This window comes from Leucoraja erinacea, chromosome 8 (assembly GCF_028641065.1).
Source record: "Leucoraja erinacea ecotype New England chromosome 8, Leri_hhj_1, whole genome shotgun sequence".
NCBI classification, from domain to species: Eukaryota; Metazoa; Chordata; class Chondrichthyes; order Rajiformes; family Rajidae; genus Leucoraja; species Leucoraja erinaceus.
In genome coordinates, this window is record NC_073384.1 from 38,995,395 (window position 1) to 39,023,184 (window position 27,790).

Genomic DNA, 27,790 nt, shown 5'->3' on the forward strand with positions numbered 1-27,790 from the left:
TGAGTTACTCCAGAACTTTGTTTTTTTTTGTACACCAGCATCTACAGTTCTTTGCATCCACAACTTGCTGCTGTTATACACCTGAACACAAGGCAGTGTGTTTTATCAGGATGGAAAGAATGGAGAGTGAACACCAATAACAGAGTCTGTATGGGTCAATGCCCTGAAATATTGCTATTTCCCTCTATACAGGTGCTGCCTGACTCGATGTATTTCTAGCATTTTAGCTTTTTTTAAATTGTTCAGCTTTTTGCTTTTTAATAATAAAATGTCTTTATGACATGGAAGGTGGCCACCAGATTCAGGAACAGCTTCATCCTGCCGTTATCAGCCTGTGAACAGACTCTCGCAAGCAGTCCCTTCTTCCAATCAACCTCAATGAATCCTGCAAACTGGCACAATACCATTCAAACCAGCATATTCCATCCATATTACCTTCACATCCTTAAAAGTTAGGGGAAAAAAGGAACTTAATATATAAGTTGTTCACAGCTGCTGCCCCACAGAACCAGGGACCTGGGTTCGATCCTGACCTTGGATGGAGTTTGCACATTGTCCCTGTGAGCGTGTGAGTCCCTGTGACCGGGGTTTCTTCCCACTTCCCCTAATTAACGCGTATGGGTCTGTGGGTGAATTGGCCTCTGTACATCGATGGTCACTGTGGACTCGGTGGACTGAAGGGCCTGTTTCCACGCAGTGTCTTTCAATCAATTACTAACCAAATAGTCAACTTCTTGTTTAAGAGGGAACTGCAGATGCTGGAGAATCGAAGGTTACACAGAAAAGCTGGAGAAACTCAGCGGGTGCAGCAGCATCTATGGAGCGAAGGAAATAGGCAACGTTTCGGGCCGAAACGCTTCTTCAGACTGATCGGGGGTGGGGGTGGGTGGGGACAAGAAAGGGAAAAGGAGGAGTAGCCAGAAGGCTGGAGGGTGGGAGGAGACAGCAGGGGAGCTGAGGAAGGGGAGGAGACAGCAAGGACTAACAGAATTGGGAGAATTCGATGTTCATGCCCCCGGGGTGCAGACTCCCCAAACGGAATATGAGGTGCTGTTCCTCCAATTTCCGGTGCTGCTCGCTGTGGCCATGGAGGAGACCCAGGACAGAGAGGTCGGAGGAGGAGTGGGAGGGGGAGTTGAAGTGCTGAGCCACCGGGAGGTCAGCTTGGTTATTACGGACCGAGCGGAGGTGTTCGGCGAAACGATCGCCCAACCTCCGCTTGGTCTCACCGATATAGATCTGCTGACATCTAGAGCAGCAGACGCAATAGATGAGGTTGGAAGAGATGCAGGTAAACCTCTGTCGCACCTGGAACGATTGGCTTTGTGTGAAATGAACCAAGAGCAGTTCCTGGGTAATAAAATAATGATTAGATCTGGATATCACGTTATTTGACTTTTAATATCACACCCTTTTCCCTATGTTTTTGCAAAGATTCAGATTGTACCAGAATGTTTCAACTCAACTAATTCTGTCAGCGTTTAGTTTAACAGAATTAACCCTAGGTGCAGATTACTTTTCATATTATAATTACACCCTTCCATCAACTTTGGAGCCAGGGAAACTCTCCTGGCACAAATAGAATGGTAATATTGTGACAAGTTTGCATTAACAGTATTTATTATAAATGTAAGCATGGGGATTTCTGGTAGATGGGTGGTGTGAAATAGATACAAGCATGAAACTTTGAAGATTTCATAAATCTCCAGTGTTAACAGCTCAGCATCAATAGCTTGGCCACTGAAACTAAACACTGATCCACATGAATAATTTCTCCCAGCGTTGTGTGCAATTCGATCCAGTAACTGCTGTGCTGCTGCTGTATACACGTGGCACATTCTATAGATCACAAAGAGGTGAACATTTCCGTGAACTAAGAAATGGGCGGCACCAGGTTGGCACCTACACGGCAGAAGCTCGGCCAGCGCCAACGACTTTGATTTGACTTTTGTTTGTAACTTTCAAGCAACATTGCACCACACAGAGCTAATTTTATACAGCTGCAACCGTTAGACATTGGAGATACAGAGTGGAAACAGGCCCTTCAGCCCACCGAGTCCATGCCGACCAGTGATCACACCGTACACTAATATTATCCAACACACTAGGGACAATTTACTATTTTACAATAAACCCACACGTCTTTGGAGTGTGGGAGGAAACCGGAGCACCCGGAGAATACCTACGCGGTCTCAGGGAAAATGTACAAACTTTGTTCAGACAACACCCACTGTCAGGATCGAACCTGGGTTTCTGGCGCTGTAAGGCAGCAGCTCTACCGCTGCGCCGCCTTAAGAGCCTTAAACCTCAAATGTGCGGCAGCAGGAGCCAAATGAAGGCTTGGGTGAACAACAGCACAGAAAAGCAATTATATTTGCACCAAAGTAAAATGCAAGAGCTTTTCTTCAGATTGAAAACATGACTGAATGCTTATGTGCATTCCTTCTTCCTACAGCCTTTGGCCACTGGAGGGCACCTAACAACAAGTTTGGCCCAGATCACAGCATGTAGCTTTAAAATGCAAAGGAGGCTGCATTTAAAGACATAGGTTGTAAGGTATTTTCCCCTTTGATTGTTGGAAGCATTACTGATGAAATGCTCGCATGCGTTGACAGTGGAAGGAAAATGCTTTTTATATGTTACTTCTCTTTGTCATCCCCTCGAACAATAACAAACGTGGCAATATATTTGACTTTAAATAGGCACGTCTTGGGGGAGACGTCTTGGCATAGGCAGTGATGCGCAGTAGCGCGTCCCAGGATTTTGGGATTCTCAAAATCCTCGCGTGCCACCTGAGTGACGCACAAATAACGCCCAAGTGGGACAGGGGAGAGAGAGGGAGAGCAAGGGAGAGAGGGGGAGGGAGGGGGGAGAGAGGGAGAGAGAGGGAGGGAGAGAGAGAGGGAGAGGAGAGGGGAGAGGAGGAGAGAGAGTGGAAGGAGAGAGAGGGGAGAGAGAGAGGGAGAGAGGGGAGAGAGAGAGGGAGAGGAGAGGGAGAGAGAGGGAGGAGAGAGAGGGGGAGAGAGAGGGAGAGGGAGAGAGAGGGAGGGGGAGAGAGAGAGAGGGAGAGAGAGAGAGAGGGAGAGAGGGAGGAGAGAGAGAGAGGAGAGGGAGAGAGAGAGGAGAGAGAGAGAGAGAGAGAGAGAGAGAGAGAGAGAGAGAGAGAGAGAGAGAGAGAGAGAGAGAGAGAGAGAGAGAGAGAGAGAGAGAGAGAGAGAGAGAGAGAGAGAGAGAGAGAGAGAGAGAGAGAGAGAGAGAGAGAGAGAGGAGAGAGGAGAGAGAGGAGAGGAGAGAGAGAGAGAGAGCAGAGCGGAGGGAGGGAGAGGAAAAAGGAGAGGGAGGGAGACAGAGAGATAGGGCTAGGCAGAGGCAGAGGCAGAGACAGACGGACAGAGCCCACAAATCTCCAGTGAGTTCACCAGATACTCCTGCAGACCATGGAACATCAACCTGTCTCCTGAAAGGATTTGTTGGAGGCTGCATCTTGATGTTAAGAAGTGTTTAAAGCAATGAGACATACTGCCAATTACCTTTCGCTGCTATACATGGCTAGTCAAGTTGCAAGAATCCAGTTGTTTTGGCTGAACAGTTAATATTTTTATTTTCTATGCCTAGCATAAAAGCAGATGCTGCCAGCCTCTCCTTCTGTGCAACATGTGTTTTTATATAATGCAAATAGCAATCCACCATCACTGTAACAAGACAATTTCTTCACCCACTCTGGGCTTTACTGATTTGGTGGCTGTACAAAAATCAATGTGATTTATGGTCATAGATTTGAGCATAAGAGTCATGATGCAGCTTTATAGGACTTTGGTTAGGCCACATTGAGAGTACCTGTACTGCGTGCAGTTCTGGTGCCCCGTTACAGGAAGGATTGGAGAGAACATGGAAGAGGTTAATCAGAATGATGCTTGGATTAGGAGGTATTACAGAGAGAGGTTGAACAAATGGATTGTTTTATTTGAAGTGGCAGAGGTTGAGGGGATTTCTGATAGTATCTAAAATTATGAGAGGCACAGATAGGGTAGACAGTCAGAAGCTTTTTCCTCAGGATAGAAATGTCAAACACTGGAGGGCATAGCTTTAAGGTGAGATGGGGAAAGTTTAAAGAGAATGTGTGGGAGCATGATTTTTATACACAGCGGGTGGTGAGCACTGCTGGGGGTGGTGGAGGCAGCAGATAAGATAGTGACATTTAAGAGATTTTGGATAGGCAAATGGATATGCGGGGAATGGAGGCATATAGATCACTTGCAAGCAGATAAGAGTTGATCTTGGCATCATGTGCGGTGCAGGCGCTGTGGGCTGAAGGGCTTGTCCTGTGGTGTACTGTTCTATGTCCCAAGGTCTTTCTCTATGGCTGAAACATGCTCCTGAAAGATGCACCATTTCTGGTCTCTTTCCCCACGTTCAATTCCAAACTAACCAGAAAAGATAATCACTATTTATTTGCCAAGTCATCACGCATGTGACTTAGACCAGTCCATGTTTTTGACTCTTAAACGCCCTCCGAAATTGCCTAACAAAACATTTGGGTGCATAATTACCACTTTCAGGGATGGGCAGTAAATACTGGTCTTGCTAGCGACATCCTGATCTCAAGAATGAATGCAATGGGTAAACAGTACAGTTGTCTTGCTGTACATGACAATTATAGCAGATATACGAAGAGATAATAACTGAAACATTTCAAGAATTTTTAGCTCATGCCAACTAATTTAGGCATCTTTGTTGCCACAACACGTCTAGTCATTTGACAACTCAATCCGGGCGGAATGGAGATAGGAGCAGTGGCTCCAGGAGTTGGGCAATGAGAAATGGATTGCATTCTCTACAATTTGTTTTAAAACTAGATTACGATGGATATTAGATAGGCATCATGGTTTTAGTACAAAGTATCGATTCCAAGTGTGATCAATAATCAATTCTGTTCTCAGCTAATCTTAGTTTAGCTTAAAGCAAAGGTACACACAAAATGCTGGAGTAACTCAGCGGGACAGGCAGCATCTCTGGAGAGAAGGAATAGGTGACGTTTTGGGTCAAGACCATTCTTCAGACTGACACACTTCTTTCCTACACAGTTTAGTTTAGTTTAGAGATAACAGCGCGGACATAGGCCTATAGGCCCACTGACTCCACGCCGACCATCGATCGCCTGTTCGCTCTCTTCCCTTCCACCTACATTCCTTCTTCTGGCTTCACAATGCGCAACTCTTCAATCCTTTTGTCTCACACCTCTGGCCTTTGTCCGCCATCTGCCTAACCCCCCCCCCCCCCCACCACCTATTACCTGCCAGGCTTTGTCCTGCCCTGCATCCCCGCCAGCTTTCCTCCCCCACACTCCACCACTACAATCAGTCTGAAAAAGTGTCCCAAACCAAAATGTGACCATTTACATGTTCTCTACAGATGCTGCCTGTTCAGTTACTCCAACACTTTGTGTCTTTTCTTGTAAACCAGCACCTGATGTTGGTGTCTCTGAGAGGCAGCGACTCTACCACTGTGGCAACCTAATCTGACTGACAGCAGTATAAAAGAAAAAGCAATTCAGGAGGTGCAGCCCGAATAAAAGCTTTTTGAGGTTGGAATTATAATGGATTTAGTCACATTTACAAATTGCGAGTCATCTAGGCTTAATGATTGTCAATTTGAAATTGATTGTCAACAGCGGCATTGAAAATGGTCTCTCTATACCATGTGTGTGTGTGTGCACAAGTGCATCCTTATCATTGTCGTAAGACAGCTGTCATTAAAGATATACAGTGAACCATCAAACATCACATTATTTTTGGAAAACTGGATAATCATTTCAGAACACTTCAAACTGAGAACAATTTATGTTGTTTCACTGCAGAGATTTGTACATGCACCGCCCCAAATTAATAATTGTGAACAAAGAGTACCTGAGGAATTCATCTGTTTAAATGACAAACAGCTTTTTACACACGAGGGGAATTGATTGGGTAAAAGACTTTGTGCATTCACCCTAAGTAGGAGAATTAAGAACCAGACGACTTAGGTTTACAGTCAAAGAGGAAAGATTTAATAGGAACTTGAGAAGCAACCTTTTTATTACAGATGGTGGTGGGTATATGGAACGGGCTGCAAGATAAAGTAGTTGGAACAGGTATTATGACAAAATTTTGAAAAAGTTTGAACTGTTTCCACGCTCTATGACTCTATGAAGGGCAAATGGAATTAGCTTAGATGGGGCGGCTTGATCAGCATGGAAAAGCTGGGCTGAAAATGAGTGTGGCGTACGCCTCTATACGATCACCCCTAGTCTTCCTGCACTCCAAGGAATGGAGACCCAGCCTGCTTAACCTCTCCCTCTATCTTCGACCCTCGAATCCTGGCAACATCTTCGTACATCTTCTCTGTCCCCTTTCCAACTTGACAATATCTTTCCTGCAACATGGTGCCCAGAACTGAACACAATCCGTACACACAAGTGTCTATAATGGGCCTGCCCCACTTAGGCGACTTTTTGGCGACTGCAGGAGACTATGCGGCCGCCCCATGTTCACGGGTGGTTGCCAGGAAGTCGCCTTCATGGTCGTGAGGAGTTCCCGCATTCTGGGAACTAGCCTCGCTGCGAATTTTTCAACATGTTGAAACATTATGGCGACTAGAATGAAGCCGGAAGAGTAGTGAGAATTCTCGTTCCGTGGGTGCAGTGGTAGTGGGTTGCCAGGAGGTTGGCATAGATTCTCGTAGGTTGTAGCCGGTGCTGACCGGAGAATTTTATTGGCACATTGGGAAAAAACCGTAAGCAGTAGTTTTCAGAACCAAGGATAACAGACCGGTATTGTTAATGTCCGCCGAGCTTCACAGCAGTGTATCTCTGGCTCCTTAAAAGTTGTCTCCCCTCCTTCCCCCCCCCCCCCACATTTAAAGGACTTACGTGACCCTTCCCGTACACTGTGCTTTCACCGTCTTAATTACAGCGCCAACCTTCCTGTTCATCACAGTGTGTGTCTGTATCACATTGGCTTTGCACCGTGTGAATTTCACTCAGACAGCGCTCCCCCCGCTTGCCCTGTCCCCCGCCTGCATAACGGGCTGGTGAAGGAAGCGATGTGTTGCCGGCAGTCGCCGGAAAAATCGCCTCAGTGGGACAGGCCCGTAAGAATGAAGGATCAAATTGAAATGACGTTCTTATATGATTACGACTGGGTCAAACATACAAAGCTACCACCAGTGCACTATATTTTAATTGCTAAGATACAGGGGTAGAGAGTGACTGATTTCCATGATTAGTGCTTTGTTTTTGTTGCCTGGAGACAGAATAGAAAGCCTGTGTTCTCATACAAACCCTAACCAACCATCTGTCTAGCAAGAATTTGAAAGGAAGAATTGCATTCAATTTATTCATAAAATTGTCACTCCAATCAATGATTTAAGTTAGGTATTTTAGCCCATTCATTACAATTTTAAAAGCTAATATGAATTCTTTGTTTGGATGGGCATAGTTTGTTATTACTGAGTGCATTTCAGATTTCACGGTACAAATTAATAATGGAAATGGATCCCATGCTTTCAAAGCCAAGAGACATAAACAGAAGCAGCTGCCAAAGCTGCTGTCTCACGGCGCCACAGACCTGTGTTCGAACCTGACCTTGGGTGCTGTCTGTGTGGAGTTTGCATACTCTCCCTATTAACACGTGGATTTCTTCCGGGTGCTCCGGTTTCCTCCCAAATCCTGAGGATTTTGTGGGTTTGTAGGTTAACTGGCCTCTGGAAATGTCCCCTACTGTGTAGGGAGTGGATGAGAAAGTGGAATAACATAGAACTAGTGGAATGGGTGATCGATGGTGGGCAAAGAGCTTATTTTCACGCTGTATGAGGATATTGTAAGGGCTCGGTTATAGGGACAGGTCGGGCAGACGAGTATTTTATTCTTTGGACCGCTGAGGTGCAATCTTATAGAGGTATATAAAATCGTGAAGGGTATAGTTTGGGTGAATACACAGTCTTTTACCCAGAGTATGGGACTCAAGAACCGGAGATCACTAGTTCAATTTTATCGCATAAGACATGGGATTACAGAACTAGCGTGAACAAAGGATCAATGGTCAGCATGGACTCAGTGGGCTTTAGGGCTGTTTCCATGCAGTATCTGTAAACTAAACGACATTAAATTTTACTTCGGAGTCACGTGAGTGACTTCGTGAAGAACCCCGCTTCCACGCATGCGTGTCATATCGCTACACGCATTGCAACGAGTCACACAGGGGGGAACGGCGTTCCCCAAGCGGGAGAATTTGAAAGTCGGGAACAGCAGGTAAGAGACTCTGCGTTTTCCCTCTTTTACTACTTACTTTTAGGTGGCTGCGGAAAGCCGGCGGGGAGACCCGTGGAGGGCGAGCAGCCGGCAGCAGCAACAGCACGAGTTCCCTGGAGGGGAACAACCTGAGCCCGACTTTGCTCCCGCACCGGCAAAATTCACCTCTCGGCCGGGCGGGAAGCAAAGTAAAGAGGTCCGTATGCCAGTCTCAAGCGAGACTGGTTTGGGAGCAGTCGGTAGCAGCCAGCGCAGAGACTGCGGGACAGACAGCACGGACCAGCGGTACCGGGGCTCGAAACGCTCAGCGAGTGCAGCAGCACTTATGGAGTCGGAACGGGACGTCCGGGCTGAAAACCTTCTTCACAAGGTAAGGGCCAGGGGATCTATAGGAACATACCGGCTGCGGAACTGCCGCGAAAGACCAGGCCCGTGAACACCGGGGTTTGGTCCGAGCGGCTCCAACCCGCAACGGAGGGAACGACGGTCACCAGCGGGAGAAGGAAAGTCGGGAACAGCAGGTAAGAGACCCTGCGTTTCCTTCAACTTACCTTCTAGGTGCAGACATGGACCGGGTCCATGTAAGCTGCAGAAGGCCGGCGGGAGAACCGCGGAGGAGCGACGGCAGCAGCAGCAGCAGCGGCAGTCGGCAGCAGCAGCAGCAGCAGTGGCAGCCGGCAGCTGCAGGAGTTGCGGGCAGCTGCAGGAGTTGCGGGCAGCTGCAGGAGTTGCGGGCAGCTGCAGGAGTACGGGCAGCAGCAGTGACTCTGACAGCTGCAGGAGCGCAGGTTGCGGCAGGAGCTGGCAACGGCAAGAGCTGTAACGGCAGGAGCTGGCAACGGCAGGAGCAGCATGGGCACATCGATTCCCGGAGGAGGAAAACACCTGTGCCCAACTTCGCTCCAGCACGGTGAGAAAATTCATTTTCAGCAGCAAAGGACTTGGCAGTTGACTGGCTGCAATCTACTACAAGGGACCAGTATGTGAGTGACCAGGTGTAGTATCTGTTCTTATCAGTTTAATATCTGATACGTCCCTTATCTAGGGACCATATATTAAATAAAATCTATAATAGCTGTTATCATCAGTTTTAATGGCTTATATGTTCCTTAGCTAAGGACCATATAAGTAGGAGTGCCCAGAATTGAGGGCATTAGAGTGGGGTTGACCGGCTGCAACGACCGCAAGGGACCAGTACCGTCAGTACGGGGGTCGGTCCCACGGGTCTAAGATAAAGGAGCAGCCAGGAGCGCTGAGAGCGTTGGAGCCGGGTTAAAGGAATAGATGGAATCAGCTGTGCCAGTTATCCTCCACACCGGCCATATCCACTCCACGGAAGGAAGGACAAGCTGGAGAAGGAGGACCGTGGAACAGGGGGCAGCCAGCAGCAGCCAGCGGCACTTGGATCAACCGTAGTGGGATCAGCGGTGCCCGATGTCGGCCTCGCACCGGCCAGCTCCATGCGGCCGAGCGGTAGGCTAGACACAAATCAAACAAAGTAGTGGACTGAGAAGGGTCCGACTTTGCATAAAACCGCCGGCAACCAGCGCCCGAGAGGGCTGGAGCGGGAAGAAGCGGTGTATGGAGCCTTGCTCCAACGTGATAACCCACAGCAGTACCTCTTTGAGGGCTGCACAATGCTTCTACCCCATCAGAGGGGAGCACTGTGGGTCAGTTCTGGGTTGACTTGCAAGAGGGGTCCGCAGAACAAAAGACAAGTGGGCAGCAGTTAAGCCCCACATGGGTACCCCGTGCGGGACCCTAGAGATCTCTAACTCTATAAAAAAGAGTAGGCAGGACCCTGATGGGCCAGAGCCTGGTAATAAAAGAGTAGGCAGGACCCTGATGGGCCAGAGCCTGGTAATACAGCATCCCATGATCCTAACACAGCAGGGACTCTGCTGGACATGGTGGCTGATTACTTTAACCAAGTCAAACATGGGTAGACTTGGATCCAGGATGGCAATAGTATTACTATATGTCTGGCCACAAACGCCAACAGGGAAAAATTTACAGACACTGGCCAGACATCTGCCACCTGGCAACGGTGAGGCATTACGGGTGCCCAGTGTAAACCAATGCATTTGGCAGCATATGGGGACGAACATCAGGAACCAGGACCTCAAGATCCAGAGAACCTTAAAGGGATTGACGGAAGGCATCATAGAATACACTCGCACCCTGGACTAAATGTAGGTAACCAAAGACCATCTAGACGCACTAGCTCTGTTTAGTAATATGCAATATGATCTGAACTACACATGGAAGGCGGCCATTCAGCCCCAAAAAATGCTACCATTTGCAAACAAAGAACCGTGAGTGGACAAAGCCAAGACACTGGGGCTCATCAAGGCCAGCGCAAGGGCCTATTTTGGAGCATGATACCGGCCACAGGCAACGCCATAAATAATGTGGCTCATACCAGTGGCAGTGCTAGAAATCAATAACCCGCAGGATCCTTTTTTAGGGTATGGCCAGGGCGGCCACCCTGGAAGATGCGGGAACCTCAACCTCCCACACAACCCCGAACAAGAGATATCAAACCAGAACCTCCTTTGTCAAATAAACCAAGGAAATAACACAACCACCGGTAACCATGGAGGTAGGTGGGTGGGGTTTTCTTCTGTTCAAAATAGGGACCTATGATGGTAGGGGAGGTTACAACACTACAGTTATGTATGGCATATAATCACTACAGATTCATATAATCTCAGCAGTATTCAGGGTTATCTGATAAGATTTACTCATTCCAATAACCACAGTACAACATACACCAGAAGGGCATTTTGTCCTTACATAAACCAAACAATCTAAAACCCACATGGTCTACAAAAATTGTACACAAAAGATGTGATTGAGCATACTTTTCATGGAACATTAGAATTGTATCAAACATATTTATTAAAAATAAATAGAGTAGGGTTCCAGGATTATCATTGATTTTAACCCTAAACACATTTGTTCTAGATATTCATTTTAAGATGGATACTCTTTTTTCTTGATAAGACTTGGTGTCAGCTGCGGGTTTTCTATATGGCAGGCATTGACTCAAAAGAGGAACTTTGGCAATAGAGCTTACAATAGGGGCAATCATTAGCTCCAATATTATTTACTAAAATTCTAAAACCAGCTTGGCATTGTTATGTAACAAAGCTATAGGGTGATGTTTTTCCCCCGTTCGGCCCCATCAATGGGGTACTAGGGATAATTCAACTACACTCGGCATCTGGAATTCTCAGAGTTCCGACTGACCTTCTAAATCATGGTATTCGGTCATACAGGGGATGGTTTAGAACCATGTTCCCTATTGAACATAGCCAAAAAATTATTAATTTTCCAGTGACTGGAGGCTGTCATCCATGCCATAAGACTATGGATTATGGATTTATAGAGGCTAAAGACCCACTGCACGGCATTGGGCTGTCAGACAGGACGATGAATCTCATCTCATCTGCACTAAGACTGTCAACATGGAAGCAGTACCTTTGGACATCAAGAAATGGGGCATATACTGCTTGGACAACAACCTCGACCAACAGGCCAAGAACATTCTGGCCGTATTGGAATTTTAACAAGCCTCCATTATGATAATCGATGGAGCTACAGTGCCATCAATAGTGCCACAAGTGCACTCTCCAATTACCTATCACAAGGAACGGAGCGGCACGCGGTGGGAACGCACCCCTGGTAAGAAAACCAGGTACTCCAAAATCTGGGACGTGGGTGTCGTTTCTCAACATGCTGAGGAGCTTGTAGCTCATAACAGCGTTGTCACTTCAGTAACAGACCAGGAAGATGGGTATGCTCATGGTGTTATTTACCGCACAACAAGTCCAGCCATTAAGCAAACTGAGCCTGGACTCCCTGATCATCTCACCGAGAAACTGGTGTTGTCATACAGGATTTAATAAAAGAAAACAGATCGGGTTTCCTCAGGTCAAGTGTTTGAATTTATGGTACACCCATATGGCAAACGACGGTGTATAGCAAGACACATCTAACAATATATGGAATATACTAAGAACATTCGAGGTCAGAAAATGGAGTTGTTTATCTCTTAAAAGAAACCGCATGAAAGGGTCACGACTCAAACTATATTAGGTGGCTCAAATAGGTCCTAAAAATGACACTAATGTTTTAACTCTCATTCCACCAGGGCTGCAGCAACATCCGCAGCAAAAATTTGTACAGGTACCCACAGACCAAATCCTCAGAATGGCAGGATGGTCATTCAAAAAGGGTTTTTCCACAGGGTTTTTATAATAAACCAGTTAAATTTTGGAGCCATCATTTGTATTAAGAAGACATTTTATGTCCAACAAAATAATTGCCCGAAAGGTTACAGGGCTATGATTCTCAAATTTTAAAAAATGTTATATAATTTTTTTTCTCATTATACCACACAACTCTTTGTATAATTGTGTTTTAAAATTACTAATGATGCTCTCTCCCAATACCCAAGGCAGTTGTGAAGCATGGACTCGTTCCACGGCATGAGGTCACAGAGCTTTGAAATCTTCACGAAGTCACTCACGTGACTCCGAAGTAAAATAGTAAGATTAAACGAGAACTTACCAGTTTGAAGTTTGATCTGTATTTTATGAGGAGTTACGATGAGGGATTTCGTGCCCTCCGCTCCCACCCTCTTATGATCATATCAAAAACTGGTATCTCTTTGATAATCTTACTATGTTAGATCATTATAGGTTCCTGTGACCTCACACCGCTGCTTTGAAGAATGACACGCATGCGTGGAAGCGGGGTTCTTCACGAAATCCCTCATCGTAACTCCTCATAAAATACAGATCAAACTTCAAACTGGTAAGTTCTCGTTTAATCTTACTATTAAATGCAACACTGGCGGATATTTCATCCACTTCTATAACCACAATTGTCTACAGCAAATCTTCTTTGCCTCAAGTTACAAGTTGCATTGATTCAATTTGATTGCTCAAGTGAAACGTTTTCAACAAAACACATGGTGCTGGAGGAACTCAGGGAGTCAGGCTGCATCTGTAGAGGGAAATGGACAGACAGGATCTTCTTGTGTCTCTACTGAAACCATTTTGGTGGCTGCAAAATGTATAACTACTATTCAAATAGACAGAAAGAGGATCACCTTGCCTCAGTTGCAGTGGATAAAAAAACAGATTCCAAATGACTACTTTCATGAATAAATAAATTACATAGTTGAGAAAAGACAACAGGATTTCTAAATAAAGATCTGAAATCACCATTTGCAGTGCCTTCTCTTAAGGGATAGTGCAGCTGCATGATTGCAAGACATATCCAACTTGCCTATTGTTTTAGTTCTTTTTTTGAATATAATTATTAAATAACATTAATATAAGATGTTATACAGAGTAGGGAAATCAGTTGTGACAACGCCACTATGGTTTTATGGCTGTGGCCAAGTGTATACCTTTTAAACCTTAGACTTTCGAGATGCAGCATGGAAGCAGGCCCTTCGGCCCACTGAGTCCATGCTGACCAGCGATCATCGCATACACTCGCACTATCCTACACACTAGAGATAATTTTTACAACTTACCGAAGCCAATAAACCTAAAAACCTGTACGTCTTGAGTGTGGAAGGAAACCAGGGCACCTGGAGAAAACTCACACGGTCACAGGGAGAACGTGCAAACTCCATGCAGAAAGCACTCATAGTCAGGATCATGCGCTGTAAGGCAGCAACTCTGCCGGTGATCCACTGTGTCGCCCTTTTAGCTCTCATTTTTTCTAAAGCATTGTTCACTATTGTGAAATGCTTGCCAAACGTAGTTCTATTTGTTGGATGCCATGCATGCCAGGAACAGCAATGCAAAGTTTTACACGTCCATGCCAGCTTGTATTCCCTCTGAAGGAGGCTGTTGGAGTCGTCTCAGTTGTGGAGAGTGATGGATGTTCATTGGGCTGTGGCTGGACTAAATTCTTTTAGAGTAAGAACCCCTACTGTCAGAGAGACGAGAGTCTAATCACTTAAATCTGGGCTAGAACACCACTTTGATTCCAAAGGCCATTAACTTGTTCGGTGCCACCCCTGAGTATACTCGGGTCAGAGTATCCAAGTGAAAAAGAACAGGTTAAAATGACCCCAGACCATTAAAAAGTGATTTTAAAAAACCTGCATGCTGACTGAGGTTTAGATTAGTCAAAGTCATACAGCTCGGAAACAGGCCCTTCAGCCCAACTTGGCCATGCTGACCAAGATGCCCCATCAATGCTAACCCCACCAGCCCACGTTTTGCTCATATCTGTGTAAACCTTTTCTATCCATGCACCTGCCCAAATGTCTTTTAAATGCTGTTGTAGTATCTGCCTCTAATACCTCTTCCAGCAGCTCGTTCCATATATCCACTGTGTGAAAAAGCTGCCCCTCAATTTCCTATTAAATCCTTTCCCTCTCACCTACAACCTATGTCCTCTGGTTCTTGATTTCTCCTACTCTGGGTAAAAGACTGTGTGCATTTACCCTGTCTATTCCACTCATGTGCTGCTGCAAGTAAGAATTTCATTGTTCTGTTTGCGACATGTGACAATAAAACACTCTTGACTCTTGAGAACATCGTTAAGATCTTCGATGTCAGCGATGATAGTTACTTCAGACTTCACCAGTAGATGGCACTAATGGGTCTCTGCAAGTTCAATGAGCAAACCACCCATTCATTATCAAATCATCATCTTCCCAAAGCCATATCTGGATAATGAAACAGGGATGCTAATTATCCACCATGGTGACAATTAAAATTTGCTTCCGCATTGCTCCTTTTCAAAGTAACTCATTTTTCAAAGCAATTTTATTTTAATTTATCCCACTTCCATTTCTGTTAGTAAAAAATAATATATTCAAATGTATATGCAGATACGAGTACGGTGTGCAGACAGATAAGAGTTAGAACTTAGAACAGCACAGCATGGCAACAGGTCATTTGGCCCACAATGTCTGCGCCAAACATGATACCAAAACCAATTCTTATCTGCCTGCACAAAATCCATAACCCTTCATACTCTGCATATCCATATGCCTATCTAAGAGTCTCTTCTATGCCACTATCGTATCTACCTCAATCCCCCCCCCCCCCCCCCCCCCCCCCGGCAGCGCTTTCCAGGCACTCACCCCTCAATGAGTGAGAAAATCTGCCCTGCACATCTCTTTTAAACATTGCCCCTCTCACCTTAAAGACATGTCCTGCAACGTTCGATTTTTCCATCCTGAGAAAAAGGTTCTGACTGTCAATCCTATCTACACCTCTCATTGGTTTGGTCTCGGCAACATGTTCGGCGTAGACATTGTGGGCCAAGGAACCTGTTCTTGCGTTGTTCTGCTCTGTTTTCATTTGCCAAGAATCTTTAGACTTTATTTTGGACTTTACAGATACAGTGTGGAAACAGGCCCTTCGGCCCGCTGTGCCCATGCCGACCAGTTATCACCCTGTACACTAGCTCTATCCTACACACACTGGGGACAAATTTACAATATACAGAAGCCAATTAGCCTTCAAACCTGTATGTCTTTGGAGTGTGGGAGGAAACCAGAGTACGAGGAGAAAGCACACACCGTCACAGGGAGAAGATACAAATTCTGTACAGACAGCACCCGTGGTCAGGATCAAACCTGCGCTGGAAGGCAGCAATTTCACCCCTGCACCAATGTGCCGCCCCAAGAGCTTGCAATATTCTCCGTTTGTTAGAAAGCTGTTTAACTTAGTCTAGTGTTCTGGTTTGGCACATGTGCCACGGCAAATGATGCAGTGTCATCATCAGGATTATTTCCCCTGTATCACAGATTCAGTGCATCAGTGGATGGATTTCTGGCTAATCAGACTATGGATCCGATGAGCACACTACTGCCTACTACAGTTTGCAGAAGGGTCTACACACTACTACAGTCTGAAGCAGGGTCTCGACCCGAAATGTTGCCTATTTCCTTCACTCCATAGATGCTGCCTCACCTGCTGAGTTTCTCCAGCATTTTTGTCCACCTTCGATTATCCAGCATCTGCATTTCCTCCTTAAACATTTTGTCTACACCACTGCGATATCTCCTCAAGGTATACCTACTTTGAAGTTCTCCTCCTCTCTCCGAAGACAGTTTAACAACCTCCTCACTCACTGCCCCCCCTTCCCTCCAACTCTACGACCATATCCTAACCCTGACCCGGTACCACAGCCGCGTTTGCTTTCTCGGGGTCTGAAGAAGGGTCTCAACCTGAAACGTTGCCTATTTCCTTCGCTCCATAGATGTTGCCTCACCCACTGAGTTTCTCCAGCATTCTTGTCTACTTTCGATTTTCCAGCATCTGCAGTTCCCCCTATCAGTCTGAAGAAGGGTTTCGGCCCGAAATGTTGCCTATTTCCTTCGCTCCATAGATGTTGCTGCACCCGCCGAGTTTCTCCAGCATTTTTGTGTACCTTCCTTCTTAAACACTACTGCCTGATATCTTTACTGGTGAACCTTTCCTACCTTGACAATGAAGAGTCGTTTAAATATTTATCTCGCTGTAGCTTGGACAATCAGCCAAAAAAAACAAACAAATACAATGGTGATCAAGAGAGATATAATGCCTCAAGAAAACTCTGATAAGTTTATAAGACATAGGAGCAGAATTAGGACATTGGGCTCATTGAGTCTACTCTGCCATTCAATCATGGCTGATCCAATCTTTCCCTCTCAACCCCAACCTCCTGCCTTCTCCTCCTAACCTTTTGACACCCTTACTAATCAAGAACCTATCAATCTCCACTTTCAAAATACCCGAAGACGGTCTCCACAGCCGCCTGTGGCAATGAATTCCACAGGTTCACCACCCTCGGGCTAAAAAAATACCCTCCTCATCTCCATTCTAAAGGTACATCCTTCTATTCTGAGGCTGTGCTCTCTGGTCCTAGACTCTCCTCATAGTGGAAACATCCTCTCCACATCCACTCTATTCTGACCTTTCATTATTCGGTAAGTTTCAATGAGGCTCTCCTTCATTCTTCCAAACTCCAGAGTGCAGGCCCAGAGCCTTCAAACGCTTGAGCTTGTTTGATTAGCTTGAGACATATTTTTAATCTGTTCAGCAAGAATGCTCATTTATTTTAAAGAAAGGGTTTGCGTAGGAGCCCCCCTCACCTGTATCCACCTATCCCTTGCCTGCATTGTCCCGCCCTCATATCTCCTCCAGCTTTCTCCCCCCTACTACAATCAGTCTGAAGAAGGGTCCAGAGCTGAAACGTTGTCCTCCAGCGATGCTGACACAAGGAATTGCAGATGCTGCTTTATCCAAAAAGACACAAAGTGCTGGAGTATCTTCGCAGGTCAGACTGAAGAAAGGCACCGACCTGTAACATCACCTATCCATGTTCTCCAGAGATGCTGCCTGACCCGCTGAGTTATTCCAGCGCTTTCTATCTTGTGTCTTTTTGTTTTCGTAAACCAGCATCTGCAGTTGCTTCTATCTACTCTTCATTTAGCATCCTGTTTCTTGATGTGCATTTCCTCAATAATTAGCAGGTCATATATACACACCCTTATTTTTAGATTACTAGAATAATTTCACACCTTGCAGAATGTTAGATTGCCCTATACCCATTCACAATGATAACCACCGTATGAATGGGTATGGGGCAATCTAACATTGTGCAAGGTGTGAATACGTTGGGACATTAACCAGTTAATCTACATGCAAAATCTTATAAACAGGACAGACGACCGAATACAAAGCAAGTTTAGACTTTAAAGATACAGCATGGAAACAGGATCTTCAGCCCAATGAGTCCGCGCCGACCAGCGTTCGTTCACCCCGTACACTAGCACTGTCCTGTACACCAGGGACAATGAACAATTTTTACCAAAGCCAATTAATCTGCAAACCTGTGCAGGAAGGAACTGTACCTACACGTCTTTGGATTGTGGGGGAGGAAACCGGAGCAGCCGGAGAAAACCCACGTGGTCATAGGGAGAACATACAAACTCCGTACAGGAACTAACCCAGGTCTCTGGCACTGTGAGGTAGCGACTCTACTGCTGCACCACTGTGTCATCTCTGTGCCACTGTGCCTAGTCGTATTGGGGAGCATCAAACGTTGGTCTGAACACAATGTAAACTTTGAACTGTGCTGCAAGGTTTTTTATATGCACTTGAGAGGAGCAATTCTTTTAAAGACAAAATCTCAGACCACTCTACCAACTGAGCCAAGGAGAAATGTGGCAAATAGTTTTAATCACCAGCACAGACACTCCCAAAATGAAGTGGGAAATGGGGGGAAGAAAGAGCTGATTGAAATGTAGATTTCAGTGTATAACAAGGGGATATCAGCTGCAGTTCAACAGCAGTGCTGATGTGTGGTTCCATGGTTGAAGCACTCCACACACCCCTGCAACACACATAATGATTCCTGACCACAATATTTGCATCACTCAGTCAGCCCTGAAGACAGATTTGGTGAAGGGAGCTCGACAACCGTTTAAAACTTGTTTGTTTGTTCAGTGGGATATAGATCGGTGGCGGAAATGGGCGGAGAAATGGCAGATGGAGTTTAATCCGAGCGAGTGTGACCTTTGGGAGGTCAACTGTAGTTCTGTGTAGCATTGATCTATTTGACAGCTTTCTTGAGCCTTAGGATCGCCACTGGTATAAAGAAGTGGAGCAGCAAATTAGATCCATGCTCCCCAATTGCCTCAAGCGTGGTTTAGTTTACTTGAGAGATATAGCATGAAAACAGGTCCTTCCACCCACCGAGTCCACGCCAACCATTAATCACCGTTCACACTAGTTCTAAGTTATTCCACTTTTGCATCCACTCCATACACACCCGCGGAAATTTACAGAGGCCAATTAACCTACAAACCTGTGGAATGTGGGAGGAAACTGGAGTGCCCGTAGGGAATCCACAAGATCATAGGAAGAATGTGCAAACTCCACATAGACAGCACCCAAGGTCAGGATCGAACCCGGGTCTCTGGTGCTGTGAGGCAGCCGCTCTATCAACTGCACCACTGTGCCGCCCTGCTGCCAATTCACTTCAGAACCTTTGTCCCGGGGTGGAAATGTCAAAGACTAGAGGGTACAGCTTTAAGTTGAGAGGGGCAAAGTTTAAAGTGTGGGGCAAGTTTGTTTTACACAGAGAGTGGTGAGTGCCTGGAACATGCTGCCAGGGATGGTGGTGGAGGCAGATATGATAGCAGCATTGAAGAGGCTTTTAGATTGGCACATAGATAGGCAAAGAATGGAGGGAAATGAATGATGTGGAGGCAGAGGAGACTCGGTTACCTTGGCATTATAATCAGACATTGTGGGCTGAAGGGCCTGTTCCTGTGCTGTATTGTTCAATGTTCTATGTTCTGAAAGCTCTTTGTCCCCTCCCCGTACTACAACCAATGGATCTTTTGATTTTTTAAAATTCTTACACTGTTTTTATCAATTCTTAGTAATTCCTTACGGACATAAGGATCAGAGAATCAGAATATTTATTTTAATGTGAAGATTTTTTTTGTATCACATTTGTATAAAGGGAAAAGATAGGTTTAGAGGGCTATGGGCCAAGCATGGGCAGGTGTAGAAGGGGCATGTTGGTCGGCATGGGTAAGTTGTGTCGAAGAGCCTGGTTCCACGCTGTAAGACGCTATTAACATGACTCTATCTATCACCTCAGGAAAAATTAATGTTGAATGGGAACAAAACTTTCTCATTCAGCAATGGACAATCCATTTATCGTTGGGTAGATGCTCTCATCTTTTCTATCACAGGTCAAATTTAGATCTTTGTATGTAAAAGAAGGAATATTACAAACTTACCTGCACTGAGGCTCTATAAGGCACTGGTCAGACCACATTTGGAGTATAGTGAGCAGTTTTGGGCCCCATATCTAAGGACGGATGCACGGGCGTGGAGAGGGTCCAGAGGAGGTTTACGAGAATAATCGCAGGAATGAGTGGGTTAACATATGATGAGCATTTGACGACACTGGGCCTGCACTCGCTGAGTAGACGGTTGAGGGGGGACATCAGTGAAACTTACCAATAGTGAATTGCCTGGATAGTGTGGATGAGGAGAGTGTGTTTCCACTCGGGGGAGAGTCTAAGACCAGAGGTCTTAGAGTAAAAGGATATATCATTAGAAACAAGATGAGAAATTTCTTTAGTCAGAGGGTGGTGATTCTTTGGAATTAATTGCCACAGGAGGCTGTGGAGGCCAATGGATATTTTTAAAAGTGGAGATTAACAGATTCTTGATTAGTAAGGGAGTCAGGGGTTATGAGGAGAAGGCAGGAGAATGGGTGAGAGAGAAAGATAGATTTGCCATGATTGAATGGCATAGACAAAATGGACCAAATAGCCTAATTCTGCTCCTATATCTTAGGAACTTAGGAACTTAGGAACTTTCCAAAAAGCAGTTTACATGTAGACACTCACCTTCACACTTCAATCCTTGGCGCACTAATCCCCATAACATTTCTCCGCAGTAGTCACAGAACGTTGGAGCTTTGTAGGAGTGCACATAAAGGGTATGTGGTCGGATCTGGAAATCCTCAACGGTAGCTAGTGCTGGTAAAAAGTAAAAGAAAATTAATCCTCGTGGAAAATGCCCTTTACGACAAAAAATCCATTTGAACTTCATTTGCACTCAAGAGAGGTAGTTTTGTTAAAAATAAATTAATAACATCTGGTCTTGTACCTGTTTGTAATCTAGTCTATTCCCCACATCGTATCAGGTCAGTTCTAAATGTTCTAATTTACCTATGACATAGGAGACCATTCAATCCATTGAATCTATCCCATCAATTCCACTCCCCCAACTTATTTTCCTGTCTGAAGAAGGTTTCAGACCCGAAACGTCACCTACTGCTTTTCTCCAGAGATGCTGCCTGTCCTAAGTTAAGTTCCACCAGCATTTTGTGTTATTTTCCTGTAACCTGTTCTCTCTCATATGCCTATCAATTCCCAAAATTCTCTGGTCATCCACCTATTATTAAGAGCAATTTTATAGTGGGTTTAGGGTTAGGGTTAGGTTTATTATTGTCCCAGGTACTGAAGTACATTGAATATTTTGCATTGTTATTCAAACAGATCAAATAATATTATACATAAACACGATCAAGTCAAGCACAAATGCAATAGACAGAGCAAAGGGGAAGGCACTGAGTGCAGATTATATTTCTCAGCATGTGTAGGAAGGAACTGCAGATGCTGGTTTATACCGAAGATAGACACAAAACGCTGAAGTGGGTCAGGCGGCATCTCTGGAGAAAAGGAATAAGTGATATTTCGGGTCGGAACCCTTCCCTTTTCTCCAGAGATGCTGCCTGACCTAGTGAGTTACTCCAATATTTTGTGTCTATCTATATTTCTGAGCATTGCAGCTCATCAATTTCATAGACAATGTCCAATGTGGTGAATTGGACAGTACCCTAGATTATGGAAGGACCATTCAAACAGTGAAAGGCTTGCATAGAGTGAATGTGGAGAGATGTTTCCACTAGTCGGAGAGTCTAAGACCAGAGGCCATAGCCTCAGAATAAAAGGATGCACCTTGAGGAAGAAGAGGTGGACTTTCTTTATTCAGAAGGTGGTGAATCTATGGAATTCATTACCACAGATGGCTGTGGAGGCTGTCAAAGGATATGTTTAAGGCAGAGATTGACAGATTCTTGATTAGTACGGGTGTCAGGGGTTAAGAGGAGAAGGCAGGAGAATAGAGTTGAAAGGGACAGATAGATCAGCCATGGTTCAATGGCAGGATAGACTTGATGAGCCGATTGGCCTAATTCTGCTGCTAGAACTTCTAAAACCGTGTCTCAGGGTGAAAACGTAAAAGACTTGTTGACATAGCTTTAAGGTGAGAGGGGTTTAAAGGAGATTTGGCCTAATTATGCTCAGAGAACTTATGAAGCCTGATAATGAAAGCTGTTCACGTGTCTAGTGGTGCATATTTTCAAGCTTCTCTATTTTCAGCCTGACGGCAGCAGGAAGAAGGAGGAGACCAAGGTGGGACAAGTCTTTGATAACCAGTGAACTTAAAAGTACATCCATGGGACATGGGAGGAAACCAGAGCATTGGGATAAAACCAACATGGCCACAGGGAGACCCACGCACACAGTCCCCAAGGTCAGGATCATTGTGGCAGCAGTATTAACTGCTACACCATTGTGCCACCCCTTCAACGTGGTGGGAGCCATGAAGTGAACAATTACCTTCATACCAAAGATCTTTTCAAATAGATGTAACAGTGAAGGATATCATTATCAAGTGACATTTCTCAACTGCAGTATGCTTCACCAAGCACTGAGGAACAAGATAGAATAGGAGGAACAAGACACAAAGTGCTGGAGTAACTCAGCGGGTCAGGCAGCATCTCTGGAGAACATGGATAACGTTTGGAGAACATGTGACGTTTCGGGTCGGAACCATTTTTCTGACTGATTTGTGTTGGGGTGGATACCAAGGGCTCGTTTTCACATTGTGTCTCTAAAACAAAGAGAAGGGCTTCACATGAAACCAGCCCCGTCTGCGGATAGAGTGATCGATCTAACGATTTTCATTCCGTTACTCCTGGACTCAGCAACACCCTTCTCCTTGCCTCACACCTGCCAATCTCAAATAATCCAGCCCTTACCCCTGGCCCGATGACAGATTCACTCTTCCAGAAACGACTTCAAGGCTCAGTTTAAAAACAAATCAGTGGCATCGGTACAAGTAACATAAACAGAACACTGTGTTCCATTTGAACACAACCTTGAATGAGGGCACAGGAGACTGCTAATTAAATTAATTATGCCACAAAGCAGACAACTGATTGTTTTTCCCTTAATCTGCAGCTCAAGGAGAAAGGGAATCCGACAGTGACTGTGGAGCTCAGATGTACACAGAGAAATGCAACTTACAGATCAGCTGTAATGCAGTGAGTATGCGTCTCACTTCAAAGTAGAATGGTTATATTGGTGCAATGGTACCTTATTTGTCACATGTACCGAGGTACACTGAAATTCATTTTTGTATACAGTTCAGTACAAGCGTCACTACACTTAAGCACTTAGATACATCTTAGATAAGTGTCTCAGATACAGTACAAGTGTATAGCAGTAGTACTCTGAGACAGTATTCAGAGTCGCCAGTTTTGGCACCAATTTCAAGTCCCAGTTTGTAAGTGTACCATGAAGACCATGTGGAAGTTTACACATATCATGTAGTGTTTATGTATTAATTGTATGTTTATAGTGGTATCTATAAGCACATACATAGTGTATTTTAAACATAAGAGTTCATATTTCTCCCTTGAGCTTTGAAAGATTGGTCACATTTACAGAATAAAGGGTGCTTGTGTTCTACCAAAGAGGAAGTATTACGTGTTCCAGTGGGATTGAAGATGGATAAAACTGTAGGGCCTGTCTAGGTATGGAGAGAATGTTTCCACTAGTGGGAGAATCTAGGACCTGAGGGAACAGCCTCAGAATAAAAGGCATACCTTTTGGAGATGAGAAAGATTTTCTTTAGCCAGAGGGTGGCGAATCTGTGGCATTCATTGCCACAGACGACTGTGGAGGCTAAGTCATTGCATATTTTTAAAATCGAGATTGATAGTTTTTTGATTAGTAAAGGTGTCAAAGGTCATGGGGAGAAGACAGGAGAATGGGGTTGAGAGCGAAAGATAGATCAGCCATGATCGAATGGCAGAGCAAAGTCGACGGGCCAAATGGCCTAATTCTGCTCCAATGTCTTATGGTCTGCTTTGAAAGGAAATGCTAGAACTCTGGCAGAAATGTTCCAATCTTCTCTAGCCACAGAAGAGGGGACAGATAACATAGCACAAAGAAGGTACAGCACAGAGTTGTGTTGAGTTGAGTTTGAATTTCGTTTCATGTCACGAGTACCAAGGTACAGTGAAAAGTTTTTGCTGCATGCTAACGAGTCAGTGGAAAGACAATACATGATTACAATCATGTATTCCCGCCAGACCGCGCGTTTCCATTCATTCAATCGAGCCACCCACAGTGTACAGATACATGATAAAGGGAATAACGTCAATAACGTTTAGTGTGTAGCGGGGACTCGCAGGAGTCCAGCCAAAAACTAGTTGGACATGAGTTGTGTGCACTAGACGTGTTTATTCTCTCCAATACAGCTCCCTATTCCCCTCAGGTCAGGGCCTTTGCCCGGCCTTAAATACCAACTCAGGTACCGACCCCGTGACTAGCATCCCATACCAAGACGCCACCCTCTAGAGCCGATGATTCGTCGTGCCCGTGGGTTGCCACCAGGTGCCGCCACATGACCCCCCCTCACCCCCCCCCCAGAAACAGAGGCACCGAACCGGACGGGACACCGAACGGGGCGGCCTGAACTCGTAGATACAATCCTGCGCCCCGGGGGCTTGCTTGGTTCGAAAGAATCTCCGGGAACCCGGGACAGCGGACGCCCGCGACGGGGCGGTTGAGCCACACGGACTGGCTCGCTCATGTCCAAGTGGGCCGGTTTCAAATGAGCCACAGGCACAGTTTCACGCCGGCCTCCCATGTCCAAATCGAATGTAGTAGGCCCGTGCCGCAGCACGCAAAAGGGACCTTCATACGGGCGCTACAAGGGGGACCTGTGAGAGTCATGGCGAAGAAAAATGTACGGGGAGCCCATCAGCGGCAGTGGCACATGGGAAGGGGCCACTCCATGACACAACGTTGGGATGGGAGACACGGCGCCAACCCTCTCCCGCAAGCGAATCAGCATCGATGACTGGGGTTCCTGGGACCAATCAGCAGCAGGGGCAAACTCCCCGGGGACGTTGAGCGGAGCACCATATACCAATTCTGCGGAGGACGATGACAGATCCTCCTTGGGGGCCTTCCGAATCCCCAACAGGACCCATGGCAACTCATCCATCCACCCAGGGCCTGTGAGACGAGCCTTCAGGGCGGCCTTAAGACAGCGGTGGAACTGCTCCACCAACCCATATGACTGGGGATGGTACGCTGTCGAGTGATGGAGCTGCGTCCCCAACAGGCGGGCCATGGCGGACCACTGGTCAGACGTGAACTGGGTGCCCTGGATGGACGTGATGTGAAGTGGAACCCCAAAGCGGGCAATCCCAGTTGCAATGAGGGCACGAGCACACGACTGAGTTGAAGTGTCTGTGAGCGGGATGGCCTCCAGCCACCGCGTAAAACAGTCCACCACCGTAAGCAGGTGTGAAACACCCTGGGACGGAGGCAGTGGCCCCACGATGTCCACGTGTACGTGATTGAACCACCGGCGTGGCACTGCGAAGTCTTGAATGGATGCCCGGACGTGTCATTGCACCTTTGATGTCTGGCACGGGATGCAGCAAGCGACCTGCTTCCGAAGTCCGTGCCACATAAACCTTACGGCCACCATAGCGACCGTGGCCCGGATGGAGGTGTGGGCCAGCTCATGGATCACATCAAAGATGCAACGGCGTCAGGCCGCCGGAACGATAGGCCTCGGCTGACCCATGGATACGTCACAGAGGATGGAACCCAAGGGACCCAACGGTTCGCACGTCCTCAAGCACCAAGCCAAAGATCGTGGTGCGGTACGCCGGCATCTCATTGCTCACCAGATGGGCCGCCACAAAGGTGCAGTAATCTATTCCTGAAGCCAGGTTAAGCATTGTTGCAATCGCCGGATGGGACAAACTATCCGCTATGAGGCTGCATTTCCCGGCGATGTGTCAGACGTCCTTTGTATACTCCTAAATAGCGCTGCTGACGGGCGAACCAAGGATCCAAAACCTTTGTGAAGTCTTGTGAAGGGCTTGTGGTCCGTGAAGACTATGAAGGAACGACCCTCAAGGAAGTACCGGAAGAGCCGCACTGCGAGATGTAAGGCGATCAACTCCTGGTTGAACGCTCCGATGACAGCTAAAGAAGGCGAGAGGCCGCCAACGGTCGTTAGCCGACTGGTCCAAAACGCCGCTGGTCCGAGGCATCCACGGTAAGGGCTGTGACGGCATCGGCTGACGGATGCACGAGCATAGTCGCCCGAGCCAAGGCCTCCTTCACCTTCAAATGTTTCAATTTTTAACTTCAGCAGTACATTTTACTCGTGGAAAACTTTAAATATGTTTGAATTTTTTCAAGAGATAACAAGTTTCACGGGTACCTGCCGTTAGCGCCACGAGTCGCTAAGTTGCGTCCACGAGTTCCGACGTTCCCGCTACGTTAATTGTACGTGATTACCACAAGTTAAATTTGTTTTAAACTCGGGGTACCTCGTGGGTCAACTCGCACTGTGAGACAGGGGTTTCAGTATTTATAACACACGTCAGGAGGGTGACATCACAAACACAGAGACTTCAGTGACGTTTCTGAAGCTAGTTTCTATCTCAACACCAGAAGTATGATTGGAGACACAAGGAACTGCAGATGCTGGAATCTTGAGCAAAACACAAAGTGCTGGAGGAACTCAGCAGGCTAGGCAGCATCCGTGGAAGAATGGACAGGTGATGTTTTGGGTCGGGACCTTTCTTTAGTTTGATCTAGTAGGCGGGAGAAAGCCTGGAAAGTCATGGGTGGAGAACCAAGCAAATGCAGATGCTGCTTTACAAAACAAAGAGACAGGGTGCTGGAGTAACTCAGCGGGTAAGGCAGCATCCTTGAAGTGGCCCGGTTCAAAATGTCTCCAATTCATGTTCTCCAGTGATGCTGCCTGACCACGTGATAGGCTGGATACAGGTGTTGGACCTTTCTACAGTCCTGATCCAAAACATTGCCTGTCCAATTCCTCCACATATGCTGCCTGAATTGTTGAGTTCCTCCAGCACTTTGTGTTTTAGACTAGATCTATGAACCACTTTTTGGGTACATCTCCCACCTCTCTTGGTATTCTCTATTTAAAATTAATTCATTGGTGAACAAGCCTGACACACAAAGGATAAACAGCTCAAATTCCTTGTGCTCAGCCTTTACACTCTATAAACTTTCCCCACATTTAGTTCCACCTCTATCTTCTCATAGGATCGCCAAATTACATTCTCATTTATATTCCCTTTCTACAGACAGATGCTGACTAATAAAACACTCATTTCTTGAAATGTGATCTTCATGCAGAAGGCTTTTATCCACTACAGCTGAAAACCAACAAACAGCTGAGCCAAACTCACTGGGGATATTGCATGTTTGACTATTGGTTATGGGTGTGTCAATATCAGATGTGAGAGTTGAATTCATCCCCATTGGGAAAACAAAGGAAAACTATATCCGGCTCCCATTCCCTGATCAATAGTCAATGAAGCCAGCCACACATCAGCTGACAACAATCAGACTCGGCTATGGAGAGGAAAGGTTTTGAGTGATATGGGCCAAACATGGGCAGGTGGGACTAGTGCAGATGGGACATATTGGTCGGTAGGGGCGAGTTGGGCCGTAGAGCCTGTTTTCGTGCCCTATACCTCTACGGTTGTGGTAGCCACATAATCACAGAGCCTGCTTGCCTGATCACAGTACAAAGTCGCATGAAATACCGGCAGCAAGTCAGCGATCCTCAAGACCTCTACATCAGTCACAGT

General features: G+C 46.1%; 1 protein-coding gene and 1 pseudogene across 1 annotated transcript in view; one reads left to right on the forward strand and one right to left on the reverse strand.

Annotated features, from left to right (window-relative positions):
• prkd3 (protein kinase D3) overlaps positions 1–27,790 on the reverse strand; it is a 268,503-nt gene that overhangs the window by 93,747 nt on the left and 146,966 nt on the right. The window contains exon 4 of the mRNA XM_055639547.1: positions 20,688–20,819. Coding sequence (XP_055495522.1) covers positions 20,688–20,819 — 132 coding nt within the window. The remainder of the gene's footprint in view (positions 1–20,687; positions 20,820–27,790) is intronic.
• LOC129699901 (U2 spliceosomal RNA) lies at positions 9,249–9,420 on the forward strand (annotated as a pseudogene).